The sequence below is a fragment of the Bos grunniens genome, chromosome 4 (genome assembly GCF_055505025.1).
Source record: "Bos grunniens cultivar Pamir isolate PY7600 chromosome 4, Bosgru_T2T1.0, whole genome shotgun sequence".
In the NCBI taxonomy this organism is placed as follows: domain Eukaryota; kingdom Metazoa; phylum Chordata; class Mammalia; order Artiodactyla; family Bovidae; genus Bos; species Bos grunniens.
The window spans coordinates 31,947,339-31,973,623 of NC_141168.1; the positions used below are offsets into that span (position 1 = coordinate 31,947,339).

Consider the following 26,285-nt stretch of genomic DNA (forward strand, 5'->3'; position numbering starts at 1 on the left):
GTATAGGAATTCCCAGTCTCTGGAGCAGAAACAGCCATAACCCAGTGGTTGCCTTCCTTAGGTCCCATGTGCATTCCATATCTCTTATGACCTTATTACAAATTTATCTGCTATTAACAATCGGAGTCTCAGAAACATTGTAGCACCATCTAATCATAATAGATGTTCTTGTTGCTATCCAATTTAAGTGTATATTTATTTTTTAAAAAATAAAAATGAAGGGACATCTTTCTTGATCACTTTCCTTCAGAAATTTCTCTTAAATTATTATTTTTTTTAATTACCTTCATTTAACCTCTTAGTTCAAATAGTTAATGACCTGACTCACTCTTCCTCCTGCATCAGCCACACTGGCCTAAACCTGCTCTCACATAACAACTCTTGCATTTGCTCTTCCTTCATCTGAGGATGCTTTTCTCAGACATCTTGTGATCTGGTCCTCCTACCTTCAGGTCCTCTCATTAGGGAGCCATACCTGACCACCCTGTAAACAATCTCCACTGCTCTCTCTTATCCCTTTACCAAGCTTTGTTATTCTCCACAGCACTTAGCACCATTTGATACAAATGAATTTGTTTATTATCGTTCATCTCACAAGAATTTAAGTTCCCCAAGGACAGAGACTTTGGTACATTCACATCCTTATCCTTAGAGCCTCGCATGAGATAAGCATCCAAGCAAGAATTGCTCTATCTAATGGCTCTATAGAGCCAAAGATACCCACCAACCCACCCCTCCTTTTTTTTTTTTTTTTCCACTTTTAAGAGAACAAATATTTTAGAAGTATATTGAAGTTAAAGAAAAAAAACAGCATCTTCTGCTTTTCAGAATTTCAAGGAAAAAATGACATTGTCATGGGGGTAGAAAAATGAAGAGAATCACAGATAAGGTCATGCTGAGAAAAACTGATACTTTAAAGTTAGCAATACAGGCCTTATTCTTCCCTCTCAGGACATCTGAAGAAAGTTGCTGGCAAGACTCTCCATGCCAGCCATGGTAGCAATGACACACAAACCCATCCTTCATGTCCTTTATTGTCTTCTGTTTATTGGCTGGGGAAATGACGGCTCTCAAGCTCTTGCGTGGGCCATATTTCTCACTGCTACTCCCCGGCATATGCAGGTAGGAGGAGGATTCGGATGTTTTTCGAATACATCTTCCATTATTGTTACATAGACTCTGACTGCAGAGTTTGGCTGCAGTTGTCACATTAACAGCATAATGGCCCAATGGCCCTTGAATAAATTTTTGCACAGACAAGCAGGTCTCCTGTGGGAAAAACAGAGATCTATTTAGATCACTTTCAAAACATGATTCAATGGTCCAGGGAGTATTTATTAATATTGACTTTTGTATTTGATAAGCCTGAGGAGAAAGAGTTTCAGTAGATTTAGCATTTAAATGAAAGACTGAGCCCTTATAAAATTCCTTAAGTGATGATCCATGCCTTTGGTTAGGAATACTCTAATGAACCCATTTCATACCATTTTCTGGGGAGGAGGATTCCACATTTTTCCACAAGAGCATCCTTTAAGAGATATTTGTACTGACACTTTAAAAAAAAATCTTTAATGTAGGGTGATTTTTTTGAATTTGTGAAACAGTTTTGGTGCTGATACTTCATATATGTTAACATCAGGTGAGATTTTTCTCAGACTACCAAGTTATCCCATTCTTCTCCTTATTTCTTCAGAGGTAACAGTTCTCCTGAAGTGGGGAGGGGTACTACTTACATCCATGTTTTTATAACTTTATTGCATGTAAATGTAATTATGAACAATGTGTATAATATTATTTTGTGTTTTTAAATTCTTATACAAATTTATATCATTTGGAATATTTTATTTTCTACAACTTCCTTTGCAAACATTTTCAAGATCCTTTCCCCATATTCATATATGTAGCTCTTTAAAAAAAAAATGTAGCTGTGGTTCAGTCTCATAGTAAAAATACATTGTACTTTATGTATCCATTGGCTGGGTTGTAGGAAGGATTCTATAAAAGATTATTATTTATTACCAAATTCCTGAGTCATTTGTATAGCATATGGAAAATCAGATTGTCTTCCTATAAATCTGCCACTAGGCACCATTGATTGTCCACAACCTTGAGTTTTAAGGCTAGTACACAGTTCTACCTACTGATGATCACACTGTGCAGCTAGATGTGCTGGCCAAATTGAAATGACACCATCAGCTAGCCCAGAAGAATCTGGCTAGAATCTTCATCAACACTTGCCTTAATCCATAAAGGAAGTACCATGGGAAAATCCTAGTAGATTCATTAACAAAAGTGTGTTTTCTATCAGCACTTCAATTATTTTGATCAATACTAACTCTAATGGAAGGGCTTCCCTGATGGCTCAGCTGTAAAGAATCTGCCTGCAATGCAGGAGATGCAGGAAACTCAGATTTGATCCCTGGGTTGGGAATATCCTTGAAGGAGGAAATGGCAACCCACTCCAATATTTTTGCCTGGAAAATTCTACGGACAGAGGAGTCTGGCAGGCTATAGTCCAAAGGGTCGGACATGACTGAGCATGCATGCATACATAACATGAATGATTAATTAAATTCCAATTAATTTAAAACAGTAGGACAGCTTCTCTTTGAGAAGAGGGCCCAAAACTGTGAATCCATGTGGAAAGGATTCAGGGGTTCAGATGGAAAGTCGTAAGGCAGAATAAACTACTAATGGCAGGCAGTTGAACAAGGTGTCACTTTGGGCAATAACAAGTTCTGAAAATCGTGTGTAATATTTTTGTTCCAGGCACATTCAGTCTAGGTCAGCCTCACATTATGTTTAGGAATAAATGCTAGTTTTAGTCAAGGCATGGCTCCTTATCTGGGGCATCAGAGGAAGTTTGTAGGACAGATGGGAAAAATAAAACAGTGAAACCACTGAACAAAACAAGAAAAGGAGAAGTAAGAAAGAGGGGTGGAAGAGGAAGAAAGAAGACCTGGGGGAGAGACGAATGAAAGAGAGCACAGGGTACAGGTAAACCCAATCAGGTTCAACTCGGGTTTCCCTGTTCTGTCCCTGCCCTCTTCCTCAAAATTCCTTCTTCACTTATCTTCTGGTATATCACACTCTTCTGGATTTTTCCTTTCTCACTGAATGCTCCTTCTTAATCTCATTTACTAGCTCATCTTCCCTACCTCTTAACCCTGGAGTGCCCTAGGCTTAATTTTTCTCTTTTCCAGCTATACTCTCTCTGGTTAAACTTACCCCTTCTCATTGCCTTAAATAGAACTCCCAGATGTGTATTTCCCAGAATTTATCTCTGATCAACTGTACACCCACCTACCTATTACACATCTCTACCTGGATGTCTCACGAACATTTCAACAACCTTAACCCATTCCAATGTGATCCCCTGATCCTCTTCCCAGCATATCTCAACATATGTAAGCTCCCTCTCTCCAATGCCTCAGGAGCAAAACCTGGAAGATGCAAGTTGTGTGGGGGTTGGAAGCATCTCTAACCTCATGCAAGAAAGAGCCAGACCCTACATGGCAGCCATGTGGGATGGTCTTCAAGAGACCACAGTAATTTTAAAAGCCAGCATATAAATAAAAATTACTTTGCCTGCTTTGCCTCCTCTCTATCCCAGTCTCCTGCACTCATCCTTGAAGCAAATGAGCAAAGAAATGAATGGTACTCCTCTTCCCCATAACTGAGACCCAAGCTTGGGGTGTGGGGAGGAGAAGCAAGAAGTTTTAACCTGGATAATAACAACCACCATTTACATGGCACTTGGCATGTGCCAGGTACTGTTTAAGTGCTTTACATGTATTAATCATGTAATTCTTATAACAGCCCTATGAGATAGATACTATTATTCTCACCATTTAACAGATAGAGAAACTGTAGAGATTTGTTCAAGGCCGTTGGCTAGTAGGAGACAAAAAGTGAACATTGTAATCCAAGTCGTTCAGTCTTAGGCCTCCTCCTCTTACCAATACCAGCATGCTGATTTGTAGAATGCAAAATGAGAAAGAGCTGACTGTTTTTACATTTTTTGAGACAGAATGTTTTAATACTTGAAAAGTGAACTATTTGTTAATACCTGTGCATAAGTGTGTGCTCAGTCACTTCAGTCGTGTTCTAACTTTTTACGACCCCATGGACTGTAGCCCACCAGGCTCCTCTGTCTATGGGATTCTGCAGGCAAGAATACTGGAGTGGGATTTTCCCCACTCAGGTATCAAACCCATATCTCCTGCATCTCCTGCATTGCAGGCAGATTCTTTACCCACTGAGCCACCTGGGAAGCCAATTCATTAATACCTAAAAATGAGGAAAACTGTGGTTTCTGAATTTTCACTTAGGTAGTACAACAGGCCACCAACTGAACATGTTCAAAGTCAGTTGTGGAAAATAATAGAGTTACTTCATGTGAGAATTGCTGTCAAGAGTAGAATGTTAATAAACGTTTATATATACATATATATATGTGTATATATATATATATTTTTTTTTTTCCTCCCATGAGCATTTCTATCATAGATAATCAGAAAATAAAGAATCAATTTTGGAGAATTCATCCTTTGTGTGGTTGAAAAATATGTGTTTTTAAAATTTGGTATTCTCTCTCTCTCTTTTTTTTTTTTTTGCATATATATTATATCATTCTTGCTGTTGTTTGATTGTTAAGTTGTGTTGGACTCTTTTGCAACTCCCATGGATGTAGCCCCACCAGGCTCCTCTGTCCATGGGATTTTTTCAGGCAAGAATGGTGGAATGGGTTGCCATTTCCTTCTTCAGGAGGTCTTCCCAACCAAGGGATTGAATCCACATCTCCTGTATTGGCAGGTGGATTCTTTGCCGCTGAGCCACCATCTACCAAAATTCTTACAAAGTAGGTTTTCTTTCAGTACTTTTTTTTTAGATGAAGACATGGATACTCAGAGAGGTTAATTAATTTGCCCAAGATTACACCCCTAGAATGTAAAATTTGTATTCTTATTTAGGATTGTCTGATTGGAAAATTTGTGCTCTTTTTACAACACTGTGGCTGGTACAGACAAATTGCTCAATGTGAGTCCCTGTGCTCTCTGAGTTTTGTTAAAGTCAACTGAGCAGATAATTAGCAACCATTTGTCTCTGACGTGAAAAATTAAAACAAAAACCAGAAGATGGTGGAGGAATAAGACAGGGAGACCTCTTTCTCCCCCATAAATTCATCAAAAGAACATTTGAACGCTGAGTAAATTCCACAAAACAACTTCTGAATGCTGGCAGAGGACATCAGACAGCCAGAAAAGCAGGCCATTGTCTTTGAAAGGAGGTAGGAAAAAATATAAAAGATAAAAAGAGAGACAAAACAGGTAGGGAAGGAGATCCGTCACGGGAAAGGAGTCTTAAAAAAGAGAGAAGTTTCCAAACACCAGGAAATACTCACTGGCAAGTCTGTGGTGAGCCTTGGAACCTCAGAGGGCAACATAACTGGGAGGAAAAATAAATAAATAATTAAAACCCACAGATTAACGTGCCCAACGGTAACTCCCCCAGCAGAAAAGCAGCGCAGATGCCCGTATCCACCACTAGCAAACGGGGGCTGGGCAGGGAGGAACGGGCTGCATTGCTTAGAGTAAGGACTGGGCCTGAATGCCCCGAGGGCAATCTGAGGGAACTAACTTGAGATAGCAAACCAGACTGTGGGATAGCTACCCTGCAAAAAGCCCTAACCTAAGACACCACCAGGCCCGCTCACAGAACAAAGGACTGACTAGAGCTCTCCGGCTGTGGACTTGCCCATCCCCCTGATGAAGACAGGCAGGCGAGGGCTGCCAGAGTTGAAAGGGGGCAATCATGGCCCCAGAGAGGCATCATTTACCAAACTGCAAGCAGGCTTCGTTGCTAACCAAGACTTCTTGGGATTCTGGATGGTTGACATCCACCTGAGAAGGTGCACCAGTTGTACACCCAGAAAACCGAGCGGCAGGGACAGGAGAGGCAATAAGTTGCAGCGACCGCACTCGCCAAACACCTGGTCACCTGAGCTGCTCGAACCTGGGAAGGGCACAAAACGCAGGCCCAACCACGTCTGCGCCTTTGAGAAGTACCCGAGTACCTAAACTTGAGCAGCGTAGACCTGGGAAGTGCATACAACCCAGGGCTGGCCTCAGACAATTCCCAGCAGAGCAGCCTAGAGCCTAAGAAGTTTAGACAGGGAAAGCACACACGCTGTGAGCAGGGACAAACCCATTGTGGCCGAGACACTGCGAGCACATGCCAGTGTTATTTGTTTGCAGCGTCCCTCCCTCCCTACAGCACGACTGAACAAGTGAGCCTAAAAAAGTGTCCACCACCGCCCCCTTGTGTCAGGGCAGAAATAAGACACTGAAGAGACCAGCAAACAGAAGCTAAAACAGAGGGAACTGCCTTGAAGTGACAGGTGCAATAGATTAAAACCCTGTAGTTAAGCACCGACTACATAGGAAGGGGCCTATAGATCTTGAGAAGTATAAGCTGGATCAAGGAACTATCTGAAAATGAACTGACCCCACACAGTCCACAACAACACCAGAGAAAGTCCTAGATATATTTTTGCTATTTTCATTCTTTAATTTTTTTTTATTTTTAAGTCATCTATTACTCCTTTAATTTTCATTTTTATAACCTATTACTTTGCAAAAAAAAAGAACCTATTTTTAAAGAAAACTTCATATATATATAATAATTTTTGTGACTTTGTTTTTTTTTCTTTAATATTGTATTTTTGAGAATCCAACCTCTATACTAGATTTTTAATCTTTGATTTTTGGCATTTGTTATCAATTTTGTACCTTTAAGAACCCAATCTTCAAAAATAAAAAAAATAAAAAAGAACCCAATCTTCAGTACCCATATTTACTTGGGAGTGAGATTACTGGCTTGACTGCTCTCTCCCCCTATGGACTCTCCTTTTTCTCCACCAGGTTAGCTCTATCTCCTCCCTTCCCCTTCTGTTCTTTTTTTTTTTTTTCTTTTTTTTTTAAATTTTTTAATTTCAGATACACACATGCTCCCCATCCTGAACCCTCCTCCCTCCCCCCTCCCCATACCATCCCCCTGGGCCTTCCCAGCGCACCAGCCCCAAGCATCCAGCATCGTGCACTGAACCTGGACTGGCATCTCGTTTCATACATGACATTTCATATGTTTCAATGCCATTCTTCCAAATCTTCCCACCCTCTCCCACAGAGTCCATAAGACTGTTCTATACATCAGTGTCTCTTTTGCTGTCTCGTATACAGGGTTATCGTTACCATCTTTCTAAATTCCATATATATGCGTTAGTATACTGTATTTATGTTTTTCCTTCTGGCTTACTTCACTCTGTATAATAGGCTCCAATTTCATCCACCTCATTAGAACTGATTCAAATGTATTCTTTTTAATGGCTGAGTAATACTCCATTGTGTATATGTACCACAGCTTTCTTATCCATTCATCTGCTGATGGACATCTAGGTTGCTTCCATGTCCTGGCTATTATAAACAGTGCTGCGATGAACATTGGGGTACATGTGTCTCTTTCCCTTCTGGTTTCCTCAGTGTGTATGCCCAGCAGTGGGATTGCTGGATCATAAGGCAGTTCTATTTCCAGTTTTTTAAGGAATCTCCACATTGTTCTCCATAGTAGCTGTACTAGTTTGCATTCCCACCAACAGTGTAAGAGGGTTCCCTTTTCTCCACACCCTCTCCAGCATTTATTATTTGTAGACTTTTGGATCGCAGCCATTCTGACTGGTGTGAAATGGTACCTCATAGTGGTTTTGATTTGCATTTCTCTGATAAAGAGTGATGTTGAGCATCTTTTCAAGTGTTTGTTAGCCATCTGTATGTCTTCTTTGGAGAAATGTCTATTTAGATCTTTGGCCCATTTTTTGATTGGGTCAGATCCCTTCTGTTCTTTATCCAACTCTGTGAATCTCTTTGTGTGTTCCAGACTGTGGAGAACACTTAGGGAACTGATTACTGGCTGGATCTGTCTCTCTCCTTTTGATTCCCCCCTTTATCCTCCTGGCCACCTCTGTCTCCTTCCTCCCTCTTCTCTTCTCTGTATAACTATGTGAACTTCTCTGAGCAGTCCAGACTGTGGAGAGCACATAAGGAAGTGATTACTGGCTAGCTTGCTCTCTCCTCTTTTGATTCCCCCTCTTCTTCTCCTGGTCACTTCTATCTCCCTCCCCCCTCTTTTCTTTTCCATGTAACTCTGTGAACCTCTCTGGGTGTCCCTCACTGTGGACAGACTTTTCATCTTTAACCTAGATGTTTTATCATTGGTGCTCTGTAGATGGAGAAGTCTTGAGGCTACTGTAAGAGTAAGACTGAAAACCAGAGGCAGGAGGCTTAAGTCCAAATTCTGAGGACACCAGAGAACTCCTGACTCCAGGGAACATTAATCGATAGGAGCTCATCCAATGCCTCCATACATACACTGAAACCAAGCACCACCCAAGGGCCAACAAGTTCCAGAGCAAGACATACCATGCAAATTCTCCAGCAACACAGAAACATAGCCCTGAGCTTCAATATACAGCTGCCCAAAGTCACTCCAAACACACTGACATCTCACAACGCATTACTGGACACTTCATTGCACTCCAGGGAGAAGAAATCAACCTGCCTGACTTCAGGCTCTACTACAAAGCCACAGTTGTCAAGACAGTATGGTACTGGCACAAAGACAGAAATATAGATCAATGGAACAAAATAGAAATCCCAGAGATAAATCCACGCACCTATGGACACCTTATCTTTGACAAAGCAGGCAAGAATATACAATGGAGAAAAGACAAACTCTTTACCAAGTGATGCTGGGAAAACTGGTCAACCACTTGTAAAAGAATGAAACTAGAACACTTTCTAACACCATACACAAAAATAAACTCAAAATGGATTAAAAATCTAAATTTAAGACCAAAAACTATAAAACTCCTAGAGGAGAACATAAGCAAAACACTCTCTGACATAAATCACAGCAGGATCCTCTATGACCCACCTCCCAGAATATTGGAAATAAAAGCAAAACTAAACAAATGGGACCTAATTAAAATTAAAAGCTTCTGCACAACAAAGGAAACTATAAGCAAGGTGAAAAGACAGCCTTTAGAATGGGAGAAAATAATAGCTAATGAAACAACTGACAAAGAGTCTCAAAAATATACAAGCAACTCCTACAGCTCAATTCCAGAAAAATAAATGACCCAATCAAAAAATGGGCCAAGGACCTAAACAGACATTTCTCCAAAGAAGACATACAGATGGCTAACAAACACATGAAAAGATGCTCAACATCACTCAGTATCAGAGAAATGCAAATCAAAACCACATTGAGGTACCATTTCATGCCAGTCAGAATGGCTGCTATCCAAAAGTCTACAAGCAATAAATGCTGGAGAGGGTGTGGAGAAAAGGGAACCCTCTTACACTGTTGGTGAGAATGCAAACTAGTACAGCCACTATGGAGAACAGTGTGGAGATTCCTTAAAAAACTGGAAATAGAACTGCCATATGACCCAGCAATCCCACTTCTGGGCATACGTACTGAGGAAACCAGAATCGAAAGAGACACATGTACCCCAGTGTTCATCGCAGCACTGTTTGGAATAGCCAGGACATGGAAGCAACCTAGATGTCCATCAGCAGACGAATGGATAAGAAGGCTGTGATACATATACACAATGGAGTATTACTCAGCCATTAAAAAGAATACATTTGAATCAGTTCTAATGAGGTGGATGAAACTGGAGCCTATTATACAGAGTGAAGTAAGCCAGAAAGAAAAACACCATACAGTATATTAAAGCATATATATGGAATTTAGAAAGACAGTAACTATAACCCTGTATGTGAGACAGCAAAAGAGACACAGATGTATAGAACAGTCTTTTGGACTCTGTGGGAGAGGGCGAGGGTGGGATGATTTGGGAGAATGGCTTTGAAACATGTATATTATCATATGTGAAATGAATCGCCAGTCCAGGTTCGATGCATGATACAGGATGCTCAGGGCTGGTGCACTGGGATGACCCAGAGGGATGGTATGGAGAGGGAGAGGGAAGGGGGGGATCAAGATGGGGAACACATGTACGTCTGTGGTGGATTCATGTCAATGTATGGCAAAACCAATACAATATTGTAAAGTAATTAGCCTCATTTAAAATAAATAAATTTATATTAAAAAATAAAATAAAAATTAAAAAAAAAAACAATATCTGTAATATCTCCATGATGCTGGTAGGGAAACCACTGCTTACCTTTGAATCAGAATAGTCATATCCTCCCCACAATATTACTCCTGATGCCCCCAATGCTGCACTCTCACCAATTGTATGCACTAAGTCCTCCTAAAAAAGAGAAGGGTCGCAAGTAGATTCTGCCAATCATATTTAATCACTGACAATTCAAAAATGTTTCAGTCTATCAACTGTGGTAAAGAACATACTGATAACATTATCTTTGTTTCTAAAACAAAGGACTATAGAGCAGAATAGGAAAAGGTAATTCTGCCTGGGATACTTACCTGATAAATATGTATGATGTTCCAAGCAGTATTCTAGACACTAAGAATATAAAAATGAAATAGATTCCATTTCTTGTTCTTGAGAGTGTGTTTTAGTGTGATGATTATGACAGACATATATAATTTCAGGGTAACAAATTAAATTATATATTAGCACCCACAAGACATACATAGATTAGAGAAAGTGGTTAATGTTGCATGGAAGTGTATTGGAAGATTTCCTTCAAGAGGTGAAATTTCAGAGTGGTCTTTGGAAAGGAGTATAAATTGATAAAATAGACGTAAGAGAGCAGAATTTTTTTTATCCAGTAGGAAAAAAAGAAAAGGCAGAGTCATATGTAGGAAAAAGTGCGATTCCTTGAGAAGTGTCAGTAACTCTTATGGTAGGTAAAAAGCACTGGGGATGTGGGGAGAAGTAAATGTATCTGAATCCTTGTATTAGGTTAGCCAAAAAGTTCTTTGGAGTTCAAATAAAAATAAAAGACACATTTTTCATTTTCATGAAGAATTTTACTGAACAAAATATTCACTGTTTTGCTCCACTGCCTTCTGCTATTTTTCAGGCAATTTCATTTTCCCAAAACTTTTTATCTTTTTGAGCAAACAACTCCTTTCCAGGGAGTTGAATTTTTTTCCATTAATAGAATTTTGTAAAGACTGAAATAAATGGACATCCAAATGTGTAGTGTCTGATGAATATGGCAGATGAATCAGAACTTCCCAGCCAAGCTATAACAGTTTTGCCTGGTCATCAAAGAAAGATACAGTCTCAAGCTATCCTAATGGAAGATAATGCATTTTATGTTTGAGTAGCTGTTGGAATTGTTTGGTTTCCAGAAGGAGCTCATAATAAAAGCCACCCTTTCTAATCCCACCATATAAACAACATCACCTTCTTTAGATGAAGATAGGGCTTTGGTGTGGTTGGTGGTGGTTTATTTCACTTGCCCCATGATCTCTTCCATTCCACATTATTTTACAATATCCACTTTTCATTGCCCATCACAATTTGTTGTAAAAACGGAACATTTTCATTATGTTTAAGTGGAGAATCGCATGTGGAAATTTGGTTAAGATGGGTTTTTTTCTGCTTAACTTACGTGGCACCCATATATCAAAACAATGAAAATAACCAAGTTAGTGCAAATGATTTTCAAGATTTGGATATTTTGAGTATGTTGGCTATCTCCCAAGTGGTATAATGTTGATTGTTCTCAATTAATGGTTTGATATGATCACTATCAGTTTCAACTTGTTTACTTCACCTTGGAGCATTGTCCAGTGAGAAATCTCCAGCATGAAAATCTGCAAACCACTTTTGACATGTTTGATCAGTCACAGCACCTTCTCCATACACTGCACAAATCTTTTTATGCATTTCTATTGTTTTTACCTTTCTTGAAATAATAAGCATAATATGCAGAAAATGTTTTGCTTCCATCTTCAGTATTAAAGTGGCTACACAAAAATTCACTCATTTGGATAAGGCATTTTTAACTTTTAATTTTTTATATTTTTAATGAAGTATAAATGATTTACAAATATTGTGCTAGTTTCAGGCATTTGGCATAGTGCTTTGATTTTTTTATGTATTACAAAATGATCACCATAAGCTTAGTTACCATCTGTCATCATCATAGTTACTACAGCATTATTGACTGTATTCTCTATGCTGTACGTTATGTCTCTGCTGCTGCTGCTAAGTCGCTTCAGTAGTGTCCGACTCTGTACGACCCCATAGATGGCAGCCACCAGGCTCCACTGTCCCTGAGATTCTCCAAGCAAGAACACTGGAGTGGGTTGCCATTTCCTTCTCCAATGCATGAAAGTGAAAAGTGAAAGTGAAGTCGCTCAGTCACGTCCGACTCTTCGCAACCCCCTGGACAGCAGCCTACCAGGCTCCTCCGTCCATGGGATTTTCCAGGCAAGAGTACTGGAGTGGGTTGCCATTGCCTTCTCTGACATTATATCTCTAGGTCTTATTTATTTTATAATTTCCAACCCTCTACCTCCTTCCATGGGACACGATCAGTTTCTTATCTGTATCTATGAGTCTGTTTTTGTTTTCGGTTTGTTTACACTCTGATATGACAGCTGTCACAATACAATCTAAAAAAACTGTTTTGAATGAAGTTAAAGACAACTAAGTGCTACCAGAAGTATTGTATATAAAAACACAAATGAACTTTCTGGTCAACCCAATAGATAAGTAACATCCAAATACAAGTGTCTTTTGTGTATATTTTATTACACAATTTTAAAGTGTTAGGGCTTAGCTACAAGAAAGTTTTGACACTGGAAGGCCACACATTTGCAACTAAGATATTTTCAGCTGTCATAAAAACATATTGAAGAAGGAAGTCAAGATGACAGTCAGGGACCCCAATTAGAGATGATGAAAACTGTTCAATGAGAAATGATAAGAGCGTCAACAAAGGCAAGGTCAGTCCTTGTAAAGCATAGAGGACAGATTGAACAGTTCTTTGGAAATTAAGATGGATAAGATTTAGTTACCTACTGGATAATAGACAGAGAAGGAAGGCATCCAAGTGACTCTCAAGTGGGATGACTAAGTAGATTATAATTCACCAGGATAAGAAACAGAGGAGGTCATGTTCATGATTATAGACCAAGAGCAAAGAAGCAGGAAATAGGAAGAGATGAAAGAGAGAAGGAATGATAGATGGACAGTCTGCATTCTTTCCTTCCCTGCAAGGTATGGAGAATCAGAGATCCAGTATAAAGGTAAAATATTCAAAAGCCAGAATGAGAAAATGGCCATGCTTCAGCAAAGCTCCTCTGCATTATATGAAGTCTCCAGTAACCTAGCACTCTGTTTCACAATTTGTCTACATAATGAAACAAGAAAAAAAAAATCATTCTTCCATTATACTAACTAGCATTGCCTTCATTAAATGAAAATCAGGTCTCTCATTCAAATTGAGACACTGGAAAGAAAATATCTAGCAGAGTTAGCTTTAAGTGATTTCATAATTACAATATGCAGAACATAATAAATGATGTTGTGCTTAGTCACTCAATCATGTCCAATTCTTTGTGACCCATTGGACTGTAGGCCACCAGGCTCCTCTGTCCATGGGATTTTTCAGGCAAGAATACTGGAGTGGGTTGCCATTTCCTTCTCCAGGGAATAAAAGATGTTATAATAATGCTATTTAAACAATAAATGAGATTCATGCTGTTTGTTCATGTGAAAAGGGAAAGATTCATGTGAAAAGGGAAAGGCAATTGCATAGTATTAAAACACTTCAGTATACTATTACTCAGATAACACTATAATTTTGGTTTTCTGAAATAGAGCTCAGAGGTGATACTTAGCCCATAATTGACTTTGAAAATCAAATATTACCCCAAAATGGGGACTTTACAAACAAGAATTTCATTAAAATGTGGCTTATCTCATTCTATCCTTTTCTATCAAGACAAAATATCTGACTGCATGGCTTATTATTTTCTACTCATTATTCATAATACATTGTGACATACTGTAGACACTCAATAAGTATTTCTTGAAGGAATAAATATAATTCCCCAATGGATTTGAGAAAGTGACATGATTTGAGAAATCTGTTACTTGAGGAATAATTTATTGAGAAGATTTTGGTAGATCTGACTGACAGCATCCAATACTTGGAGAACTGCCTTTTGAAATAGAGATTTGATTTATTCTGTATTGCACCAGAAGTTAAGATTATAACTAATAGTGACACAAAGTTATCCAGAGGCAGAGTAGACTTAACATAGTCAAGAATTTTTCAGGGATTAATTGGGTTCCCAAGTGGCAGTTTTCCTTCTAGAATAGGAAGAACCCCATGAAAAAGAAAGTGCTAAAGCAGGTAACAAAAGATCCGTGTTTGAGGGTGAGGCAGATTAGGCATATCTGACATCCTCCAACTTTTTATCATGGTGCTATATTTCTTTTCCTCCTAAACACTGAATTAATATTCCATTTTGAATAATACTGAGTAATCCTACAAGAATAGCAATGTAAAGCTTACTAAACAGTATTTGGGTCAATATATTTTATTCTGAAATATTTGAGGAAGAACTGATATTTCATTTAAATGTTCTTATCACAAATGTAAGTGATTTCAGTACTGCTTCTGTGTTGTGTACTAGAAAGACTGAATTGTGAGCTCACAGCTATTGATGGAGATTTAAGGGTTTTCTCACCTGACCACCCACCCAATAATTGAATCCCTACAAGAATATCCTATATAAGTGACTATCTAGATAAAGCTTGAATACTTCCAAGACTCTACAAACCATTATCTTCCAAACCAGTTCATTCCTACATCTTTGTGCTTCCTACCTTGTGTATGCAGATGACACCACTCTTATGGCAGAAAGTGAAGAGGAACTAAAAAGCCTCTTGTTGAAAGTGAAAGAGGAGAGTGAAAAAGTTGGCTTAAAGCTTAACATTCAGAAAACTAAGATCATGGCATCCATTCCCATCACTTCATGGAAAATATATGGGGAAACAGTGGAGACAGTGGCTGACTTTATTTTGGGGGGCTCCTAAATCACTGCAGATGGTGATTGCAGCCATGAAATTAAAAGATCCTTACTCCTTGGAAGGAAAGTTATGACCAACCTAGATAGCATATTCAAAAGCAGACACATTACTTTGCCAACAAAGGTCCATCTAGTCAAGGCTATGGTTTTTCCAGTGGTCATGTATGGATGTGAGAGTTGGACTGTGAAGAAAGCTGAGTGCCGAAGAATGGATGCTTTTGAACTGTGGTGTTGGAGAAGACTCTTGAGAGTCCCTTGGACTGCAAGGAGATCCAACCAGTCCATTCTAAAGGAGATCAGTCCTGGGTGTTCATTGGAAGGAATGATACTAAAGCTGAAACTCCAGTACTTTGGCCACCTCATGCGAAGAGTTGACTCATTGGAAAAGACCCTGATGCTGGGAGAGATTGAGGGCAGGAGGAGAAGGGGACAACAGAGGATGAGATGGCTGGATGGCATCACCAACTCGATGGACATGAGTTTGAGTGAGCTCCGGGAGTTGGTGATGGACAGGGAGGCCTGGCGTGCTGTGATTCAGGGGGTCGCAAAGAGTCGGACACGACTGAGTGACTGAACTGAACTGAACCCTGTGTAAGTCTAAGAATACTTTTATATAAACCACTTTCATTGCCTAGACACTCATCACTAGATTACATTTTAGATTTTTGAAGATAAAATCAACAATCTATATTATTTTTAAGTAACATAATCAATTAAAACATAAAAATGCAATATATTGAAAACATAGTTGGTAAATAATTTACCCAAGCTCTCCTTCATACAGTTTTGTTTTGGAAAATTGCTGCTACTGTTTCACGTTAAGAGTTTCTTTAATATGAATTTTCTTCCTAGTTAAATTTAATCTGTTGCATGATTAAACTTAAACTACAGTTCTGCAGGAAACCCTTGTAAATGGTAAGCTGGTAAAAACCATCACTTACAAACTCTTAAGCAAACATCTAATTGTCAATGATATTGTTTCAGAATTGGCCTGACATTTGAAGGACTACATGGTTTTAGTAATAGAGTAGCATTCTATTATTAAGGGGATATAAGCATCCTAAAACATTATTCCCTAAATTTCATATTCTACTAAATTTCCATTTTTTAATGTGTGACTGTATTTTTTTTTTCTTACCTGTGACAAAGCTTCAATACTATTCAAATAAAATGGTCTGGAAAAAATAAAAACTGGTAAAACATAGTCATCTTTAGCCATTTCAGCAATTCTCATAGCTTCTCTAACTCGATAATGAACAAATTTCAAAGCATTTAAACTTGACTTCAATATTTTATCCAAATATACTGAAGTATAAAGTGCTCTGCTTTTTTCCCATAGCCACTGAAGTTGGTCATTGCGGAAAATTTCGTCACTTGGGCATTTACCTGTGTAGGTCTGTGGATTTATCCTATAATCATAATTGTAGCAGTCTGGATAGAGATAAAAGCCCCATAGACATTTTGGTCTCATTTCTAAAGCCAGTGTGAGAGTAGCATTCATAATACTCTTTCCAGCAGTTTCAAATTCCTTTTGGGCAACTGTTCTCACTTTCATTTCTGACCAATCAGGATGGTGGTTTCTAGTAAAGTCTAAAGAGTGGTTTTTGTATATTACTCTATTGCCCCAATTTCTGTCCCATTGTGGCTTCCAGCTTTCCCAGTCAATGATAACAAGACCTTCTGATCTCCACCAAGGAAAAACTTTTGCAATGTCATCAGCGGTCTTCCTCAGGTGTGTAGGAAGGCTCATATTCTGTGGTATCCCTCCATTAAAGGATTTTCCCTCTGGAGAGAAATAAGGATAACACCCTAATTCATTTGGATAAATTATGGCAATTGTCGATCCACTCTGAGTCTCCAAAGGATTTGATATAATATTAAATAACTGAAGATTCAGATCCACATTGAAGAAATGCTGGCACTGCATTGTTGGGGCGGCCCAGAAAATGTTGAAAGGTCTTTTCGTGATCACTGGAGGCATTGCTGGCTTGAGGGCTGAGTGAGTAAACACCGTCAAGAGCAGCAGCACTCCTGACCGTGCCACCCGGGGGTTACACATGGTTCATAGTTTTCACCATCACGTTAGGCAATCTCCTTAAAAATAAGAAGAGGAAGAAAAATGAAACATGATGGAGTCAAATGTTCCTTAAATCAAGTAAACTCATGGTAGTGTTTAAGCTACTCTTTGAGTTGTAGACTGACTTTTTACAAGATTTATGAGATTTATTGATATCTAGGCATAATTTATACTTTTAACAGGGAAGAAAAATGAGGTGCTTAAAAAAAAAAAAAAACTAGAAAAGTAAAAAAAAAAAAAAAATCCAGTGAATAGAAACCAAAGTAAAAATTTTCACACAACTCCTCAGTCATGAAAACTGTGTCTGCTACTTGTTCTAGCTTTAATTTCCTATAATTCTGACTACATAACCATCTGGTACTTTTAACAAAAATTAAATGGAACCAAAACAAATAGCTAATGGTACAAACAGTAAATAACACCTTGCTTGCTGTTTCGAATTCACTGGACTCAAAAGTGGGCTTCTTCATTTCTTGGTTTGTTTGTTTTTAAAAGATGGTAGTTATATTTGGAATTCATACAGGCTAAAGTAGAAACAGGTAGAAATGGCATTTACCTGCTGTTGATTATGGATTTTGTTGCTATCTTCTCTTGGTACATAAATTTAGAAACCAACAGATTGTTTAATTCCCTGGTTTTCCCATGAAGAAGTTGGTCTGTATTTTCACCAATCAATTCCCAAGTGAAACTTGGCTAAATCCCTTCTAAACAGACAGTTGAGCCAAAAACTGCCAAAGAATCCTCCCAGACAAGGATGGTTTAATAGTTATGCATTCCAGCCAATGAGATTTCACCATGAAAGCAGTGTGGTTGAAGTTATGTATCAAAATGATTTTATCATGAAGATTTTTTTTAATAAATGAATCACAAACTTGTCTATGATGTAATTAAACTCAATGTCTTTTTAAGAGTCAAATCTTCTCTCTCTTTTTTTTTTTTTTAGTTCTTGCTGAGTTTATCTAATATATTATCTAATATATTAAATGCAGGAAGAGGTACTGACCAAAGTCATATTTTAACTTTTGCAACACAGCATCCCAAGTTTATAAACAAAGTTGAATAAGTCATTGTCTCTCTGTACATTGAAGATTTATTCATAGCTATGAATTATAACTTACTCTTTTAAATAAAGTAGTTATTATTTTTAAAATAAACATCATGAGGAATTTGTATCATGGCATCAGATGAGTCCCTCAGTCACCAGAGATACTCTATTCTCTTCACTCTTCTCTAGCCATGGATCTTAAGGTGACTCCTCCCCTCAAAAAAAGAAGAGCCAATTTTTTTATCTTTGTCATTCAGGGAAAATGAAAGAGGACCCACTATCCATAAATATTACTCTTTATCTCCCTCTTCTCATGACAGCATGTATGGTATAAATGGGTATATATATTTAGTTAAATGTCATATTACATTAAATTTATTAAAGAAAAGGGGCTATAAATCTAAAAAAGTGTGCTTTAATAAAATGCAATTATAAATTTTCTTTTCTAAAGTATTTTAATCATGCATTCTATTTATATAAAAGTTATACCCTGTCTCTGTGTCACTACTCTAAGAAAAACTTATTAGTTTAGCATTATCTTCTTCACCAGCATACATTTTGTAACACTACTTCTACAGTAACAGAATTAAGCACTATGAATTGTTCAGTTCAGTTCAGTTCAGTCCAGTCCCTCAGGCATGTCCAACTCTTTGAGACCCCATGAACTGTAGCACGCCAGGCCTCACTGTCCAACACCAACTTCCAGAGTTCACCCAAACACATGTCCATTGAGTTGGTGATGCCATCCAACCAACTCATTTTCTATTGTCCCCATATCCTCCCACCCTCAATCTTTCCCAGTAACAGGGCCTTTTCAAATGAGTCAGCTCTTCACATCAGGTAGCCAAAGTTATTGGAGTTTCAGCTTCAACATCAGCCCTACCAATGAACACCCAGGACTGATCTCCTCTAGGATGGACTGGTTGGATCTCCTTGCAGTCCAAGGGACTCTCAAGAGTCTTCTCCAACACCACAGTTCAAAAGCATCAATTCTTTGTGCTCAGCTTTCTTTACAGTCCAGCTCTCACATCCATACATGACCACAGGAAAAACCATAGCCTTGACTAGACAGACCTTTGTTGGCAAAGTAATGTCTCTGCTTTTTTAAATATGCTGTCTAGGTTGGTCATAACTTTCCTTCCAAGGAGTAAGCATCTTTTAATTTCATGGCTGCAGTCACCATCTTCAGTGATTTTGGAGCCCAGAAAAATAGTCAGCCACTGTTTCCACTGTTTTCCCATCTACTTGCCATGAAGTGATGAGACCAGATGCCATGATCTTTGTTTTCTGAATGTTGAGCTTTAAGCCAAATTTTTCACTCTCCTCTTTCACTTTCATCAAGAGGCTCTTTGTTCTTCTTCACTTTCTGCCATAAGGGTGATGTCATCTATATATCTGAGGTTATTGATATTTCTCTTGGAAAACTTGATTCCAGCTTGTGCTTCTTCCAGCCCAGCATTTCTCAGGATGTACCTGCCCTGCCTCTTGAGAAACCTATATGCAGGTCAGGAAGCAACAGTTAGAGCTGGACATGGAACAACAAACTGGTTCCAAATAGGAAAAGGAGTATGTCAAGGCTGTATATTGTCACCCTGCTTATTTAACTTCTATGCAGAGTACATCATGAAAAACACTTGGCTGGAAGAGGCACAAGCTGGAATCAAGATTGCCGGGAGAAATATCAATAACCTCAGATATGCAGATATACCACCCTTATGGCAGAAAGTGAAGAGGAACTAAAAAGCCTCTTGATGAAAGTGAAAGAGAAGAGTGAAAAAATTGGCTTAAAGCTCAACATTCATAAAACTTTTAGATCATGGCATCCGGTCCCATTACTTCATGGGAAATAGATGGGGAAACAGTGGAAACAGTGTCAGACTTTATTTTTGGGGGCTCCAAAATCACTGCAGATGGTGATTGCAGCCATGAAATTAAAAGATCCTTACTCCTTGGAAGGAAAGTTATGTCCAACCTAGATAGCATATTCAAAAGCAGACACATTACTTTGCCAAAAAGGGTCCATCTAGTCAAGGCTATGGTTTTTCCAGTGGTCATGTATGGATGTGAGAGTTGGACTGTGAAGAAAGCTGAGTGCCAAAGAATTGATGCTTTTGAACTGTGGTGTTGGAGAAGACTCTTGAGAGTCCCTTGGACTGCAAGGAGATCAAACCAGTCCATCCTAGAGGAGCTCATTCCTGGGTGTTCATTGGAAGGACTGATGCTAAAACTGAAACTCCAATACTTTGGCCACCTCATGCAAAGAGTTGACTCATTGGAAAAGACTCTGATGCTGGGAGGGATTGGGGGCAGGAGGAGAAGGGGACGACAGAGGATGAGATGGTTGGATGGCATCACCAACTCGATGGATGCGAGTTTGAGTGAACTCTGGGAGTTGGTGATGGACAGAGAGACCTGGCATGCTGCAGTTCATGGGGTCACAAGGAGTTGGACACGACTGAGCGACTGAACTGAACTGAAGTGAACTCTGCATATAAGTTAAATAAGCAGGGGAACAATATACAGCCTTGACGTACTGCGTTTCCTATTTGGAGCCAGTCTATTGTTCCATGTCCAGTTCTAACTGTTGCTTCCTGACCTGCATACAGGTTTCTGAAGAGGCAGGTCAGGTGGTCTAGTATTCCCATCTCTTTCAGAATTTTCCAGTTTATTGTGATGCAATACGGTCAAAGACTTTGGCATAGTCAATAAGCAGAAATAGGTGTTTTTCTGGAACTCTCTTGCTTTTTCAATGATCCAGCAAATGTTGGCAATTTGGTCTCTGGTTTCTTTGGCTTTTCTATATCCAGCCTGAACATCTGGAAATTCATGGTTCATGTATTGCTGAAGTCTGGCTTGGAGAATTTGAGCGTTACTTTACTAGCGTGTGGGTCTTCCCTGGTGGCCTGCCTGCAATGCAGCAGACCTGGGTTCGATCCCTGGGTCAGGAAGTTCCCCTGGAGAAGGAAATGGAAACCCACTCCAGTATTCTTGCCTATAGAATCCCATGGACAGAGGAGCCTGGTGGGCTATAGTCTATAGCCCACGGGGTCGCAAAGAGCTGGGCATGACTGAGCGACCTTACTTACTTACTAGCGTGTGAGATGAGTGCAATTGTGCAGTAGTTTGTGTATTCTTTGGCATTGCCTTTCTTTGGGATTGGAATCAAAACTGACCTTTTCCAGTCCTGTGGCCACTGCTGAGTTTTCCATATTTGCTGGCATATTGACTGCAGCACTTTCACAGCATCATCTTTTAGGATTTGAAATAGCTCAACCTGAATTCCATCACTTCCACCAACTTTGTTCATAGTGATGCTTCCTAAGGCCCACTTGACTTAACATTCCAGGTTGTCTAGCTCTAGTCCAGTGATCACACTATTGTGGTTATCTTGGTCATTAAGATCTTTTTGGATGGCATCACCAACTCAATGGACATGAGTTTGAGTAAACTCTATTAGTTGGTGATGGACAGGGAGGCCTGGTGTGCTGTGGTTCATGGGATCGCAAAGAGTTGGACACGACTGAGTGACTGAACTGACCTGAAGATCTGTTTTGTATTGTGTTGGTTGGTTTAGTCGCTAAGTCTTGTCCAACTCTTGTGGACCCAGTGGATTGTAGCCTGCCAGGCTCCTCTGCCCATGGGATTCTCCAGGCAAGAATACTGGAGTGGGTTGCCATTTCCTCCTCCAGGGGATCTTCTCAACCCAAGAATTGAACTCGGGTCTCAGCATTGCAGGCAGATTCTTTACCGGCTGAACTATGTGTGCTAAGTTGCTTCAGTCGTGTCAGACTCTGTGTGACCCCATAAACGGCAGCCCCCCAGGCTCCCGCATCCCTGGGATTCTCCAGGCAAGAACACTGTAGTGGGTTGCCATTTCCTTCTCTAATGCATGAAAGGAAAAGTGAAAGTGAAGTTGCTCAGTCATGTCTGACTCTTAGCACTCCCATGGACTGCAGCCTACCAGGCTCCTTTGTCCATGGGATTTTCCAGTCAAGAGTACTGGAGTGGGTTGCCATTGCCTTTTCCAGAACTATGTATAGTTTTTCTGTATATTTTTGCCACGTCTTCTTAATATCTTCTGTTTCTGTTAGGTCCATACCATTTCTGTCCTTTGTTGTGCCTATCTTTGCATGAAATGTTTCCTTGGTATCTCCAGTTTTCCTGAAGAGATCTCTAGTCTTTCCCATTCTATTGTTTTCCTCTATTTCTTTGCGTTGATCATTGAGAAAGGCTTTCTTATCTCTCCTTTCTGTTCTTTGGAACTCTGCATTCAGATACTTATATCTTTCCTTTTCTCCTTTGCCTTTCTCTTCTCTTCTATTTGTAAGGCCTCCTCAGACAACCATTTTGCATTTTTTGCATTTCTTTTTCTTGGTGACGGTCTTGACTACTGCTTCCTGTACAATGTCATGAACCTTGGTCCACAGTTCTTCAGGCACTTTATCAGATCTAATTCCTTGAACCTGTTTGTCACTTCCACTGTATAATCGTAAGGGATTTGATTTAGGTCATACCTGAATGGTCTAGTGGTTTTCCCTACTTTCTTCAATTTAAGTCTGAATTTGGCCATAAGTAGTTCATGAACTGAGCCATAGTCAGCTCCTGGTCTTGTTTTTGCTGACTGTATAGAGCTTCTTCATCTTTGGCTGCAAAGAATTTAATCAATCTGATTTTGGTATTGACCATTTGATGATGTCCATGTGTAGAGTCTTCTCTTGTCTTGTTGGAAGAGGGTGTTTGCTATGACCCTCTTTGCGTTCTCTTGGCAAAACTCTGTTAACCTTTGAATTGCTTCATTTTGTACTCCAAGGCCAAATTTGCCTGTTACTCCAGGTGTTTCTTGACTTCCTACTTTTGCATTCCAGTCCCCTATGATAAAAAGGACATCTTTTTTGGGTGTTAGTTCTAGAAGCTCTTGTAGGTCTTCATAGAACCATTCAACTTCAGCTTCTTCAGCATCACTGGTGGGACATAGACTTGGATTACTGTGATATTGAATGGTTTGCCTTGGAGTCAAACAGAGATCATTCTGTCATTTTTGAGACTGCATCCAAGTATTACATTTTGGACTCTTTTTTTTTACTATGAGGGCTACTCCATTTCTTCTAAGGGATTCTTGCCCACAGTAGTAGATATAATGGTCATCTGAGTTAAATTTGCCCATTCCAGTCCATTTTAGTTCACTGACTCCTAAAATGTCAATGTTCACTCATGCCATCTCCTGTTTGACCACTGTTTATTTACCTTGATTCATGTACCTAACATACCTGGTTCCTATGCAATATCGTTCTTTACAGCATCGGATTTTACTTCCATCACCAGTTACATCCATAAGTAGGCACTGTTTTTGCTTTGGCTGCATCTCTTCATTCTTTCTGAAGTTTTCCACTCTTCTCCAGTAGCATATTGGCATCTACCGACCTGGGGAGTTCATCTTTCAATGTCATATCTTTTTGCCTTTTCATATTTTTCATGGGTTTCTCAAGGCAAGAATACCGAAGTGGTTTGCTAATCCCTTCTCTAGTGGACCATGTTTTGTCAGCACTCTCCACCATGACCCATCTGTCTTGGGTGGCCCTACGTGCCATAGCTGACAGTCCCATTGAGTTAGACAAGGCTGTAGTCTGTGTGATCAGTTTGATTAGTTTTCTATGATTGTGGCTTTCATTCCATTGAGGAAGAAGGATAAGAGGCTTATGGAAGCTTCCTGATGGGAGAGACTAACTGTGGGGGTAACTGGGTCTTGTTCTGATGGGTGAGGCCCTGCTCAGTAAATCTTTAATCCAATTTTCTGTTGATAGGTGGAGCTGTCTTCCCTCCCTGTTGTTGACCTGAGACCAAACTATGGTGGAGGTAATGTAAATAATGGCGACCTCCTTCAAAAGCTCCCATGCAGGCACTGCTGCACGCAGTGCCCCCAACACTGTAGCAGGCCACTGCCGACCCACGCCTCTGCTAGAGACTCCTGGACACCCACAGGCAAGTCTGGGTCAGTCTCTTGTGGGGCCACTGCTCCTTTCTGCTGGGTCCTGGAATGCACAAGGTTTTGTTTTTGCCCTCAGAGTATGTTTCCCCAGTCCTGTGTAAGTTCTGGTGACCTCAGTTCAGTTCAGTTGCTCAGTCATGTCTGACTCTTTGCAACCCCATGGACTGCAGCACACCAGGCCTCCCTGTCCATCACCAACTTTTGGTGTTTATCCATTAAGTCAGTGATGCCATCCAACCATCTCAGCCTCTATAATCCCCTTCTCCTTCTGCCTTCAATCTTGCCCAGCCCTAACTCTAACCCTAACCCTAATTTGTCTTTTCTAATGAGTCAGTTCTTTGAATCAGGTGGCCAAAGGATTGGAGTTTCAGCTACAGCATCAGTCCTTCCAATGAATATTCAGGACTGATTTCTTTTAGGATGGACTGTTTGGATCTCCTTTGTAGTCCAAGGGACTCTCGAGAGTCTTCTCCAACACCACAGTTCAAAAGCATCAATTCTTTGGCGCTCAGCTTTCTTCACAGTCCAACTCTCACATCTATACATGACCACTGGAAAAACCATAGCTTTGACTAGATGGATCTTTGTTGGCAAAGTAATGTCTCTGCTTTTTAATATGCTGTCTAGGTTGGTCATAACTTTCCTTCCAAGGACCAAGAGTCTTTTAATTTCATGACTGCAATCACCATCTGCAGTGATTTTGGAGCCCCAAAAAATAAAGTCAGCCACTGTTTCCACTGTTTCCCCATCTATTTGAAGTGATGGGACCACATGCTATGATCTTAGTTTTCTGAATGTTGAGTTTTAAGCCAGGTTTTTCACTCTCTTTCACTCTCATCAAGAGGCTCTTTAGTTCTTCTTTGCTTTCTGCCATAATGGTGGTGTCATCTGCATATGTGTAAGGTTATTGATATTTCTCCTGGCAAACTTAATTCCAGCTTGTGCTTCATCCAGCCCAGCATTTCTCATGATGTACTCTGCATATAAGTTAAATAAGCTGGGCAACAATATACAATCCTGATGTACTCCTTTCCCGATTTGGAAACAGTCTGTTGTTCCATCCCCAGTTCTAACTGTTGCTTCTTGACCTGCATACAGATTTCTCAAGAGGCAGGTCAGGTGGTCTGGTATTCCCATCTCTTTCAGAATTTTACACAGTTTGTTGTAGCCCACACAGTCAAAGGCTTTGGCATAGTCAATACAGCAGAAGTAGACGTTTTTCTGGAACTCTTGCTTTTTCAATGATCGAATGGATATTGGCAATTTGATCTCTGGCTCCTCTGCCTTTTCTAAACTCAACTTGAATATCTGGAAATTCATAGTTCATATACTGTGGAAGCCTAGTTTGGAGAATTTTGAGTATTCCTTTACTGGTGGCTCTATGCTGGGGTTAATGCTGACCTCCTCCAAGAGGGTTTATGCCACACCTAGGTCTGCTGCACCCAGAGCCCCTGCCCTTGTGGCAGGCCACTGCTGACCTGGACCTCTGCAGGAGACACTCAAACACTCAAAGGCAGGTAGTCTGGCTCAGTCTCTGTGGGGTCTCCTGGTGCACTCTAGGTTTTGTTTGAGCCTTCTGAGTGTCTCTGGTGGGTATGGGGTTTGATTCTAAACACAATTTCGCCCCTCTTACCATCTTGCTGGGGCTTCTGCTTTGCCCTTGGACGTGGAGTATTTTTTTGGTGGGATCCAACATTCTCCTGTCGATGGTTGTTCAGCAGCGAGTTGTAATTTTGGAGTTCTCACAGGAGAAGATGAGCATACATCCTTCTACTCTGCCATCTTGGGTTTTTTCCTGGATAGTTCAGGACTCTTGAATTCACTATCAGTTCAGTTCAGTTCAGTTGCTCAGTCATGTCCGATTCTTTGTGACCCCATGAGCACGCCAGCCCTCCCTGTCCATCACCAACTCCCGGAGTCCACCGAAACTATGTCCATTGAGTTGGTGATGCTATCCAACCATCTCATCCTCTGTGGCCCCCTTCTCCTCCTGCCCTCAATCTTTCCCAACATCAGGGTCTTTTCAAATGAGTCAGCTCTTTGCATCAGGTAGCCGAAGTATTGAAGTTTCAGCTTCAACATCAGTCCTACCAATGAACACTCAGGACTGATCTCCTTTAGGATGG

The 26,285-nt window shown here is 39.9% G+C and overlaps 1 protein-coding gene across 1 annotated transcript; it reads right to left on the reverse strand.

Annotated features, from left to right (window-relative positions):
- Positions 1 to 556: 556 nt before the first annotated feature.
- Positions 557 to 17,365, reverse strand: LOC147373889 (hyaluronidase Ccc Hy-4-like). Its single transcript, XM_086395809.1, has 3 exons — positions 16,190 to 17,365; positions 10,250 to 10,339; positions 557 to 1,269 (listed from the first exon to the last, which is right to left on the reverse strand). Exons 1-3 carry the CDS (start codon positions 17,108 to 17,110, stop codon positions 853 to 855), a joined length of 1,428 nt encoding a protein of 475 aa, XP_086251935.1. The 5' UTR covers positions 17,111 to 17,365; the 3' UTR covers positions 557 to 852.
- Positions 17,366 to 26,285: the final 8,920 nt, after the last annotated feature.

What these genes read in the sequence shown, in the direction of transcription:
- LOC147373889 (XM_086395809.1), bottom strand. Translation starts at nt 17,110, where the DNA reads ATGTGTAACCCCCGGGTGGCACGGTCAGGAGTGCTGCTGCTCTTGACG. An exon ending in GTATTGAAGCTTTGTCACAG is followed by an intron (nt 10,340 to 16,189) that starts GTAAGAAAAAAA and finishes TCTCTTTTTTAG; the next exon opens with GAGGACTTAGTGCATACAAT. An exon ending in ATGACTATTCTGATTCAAAG is followed by an intron (nt 1,270 to 10,249) that starts GTAAGCAGTGGT and finishes TTTTTCCCACAG; the next exon opens with GAGACCTGCTTGTCTGTGCA.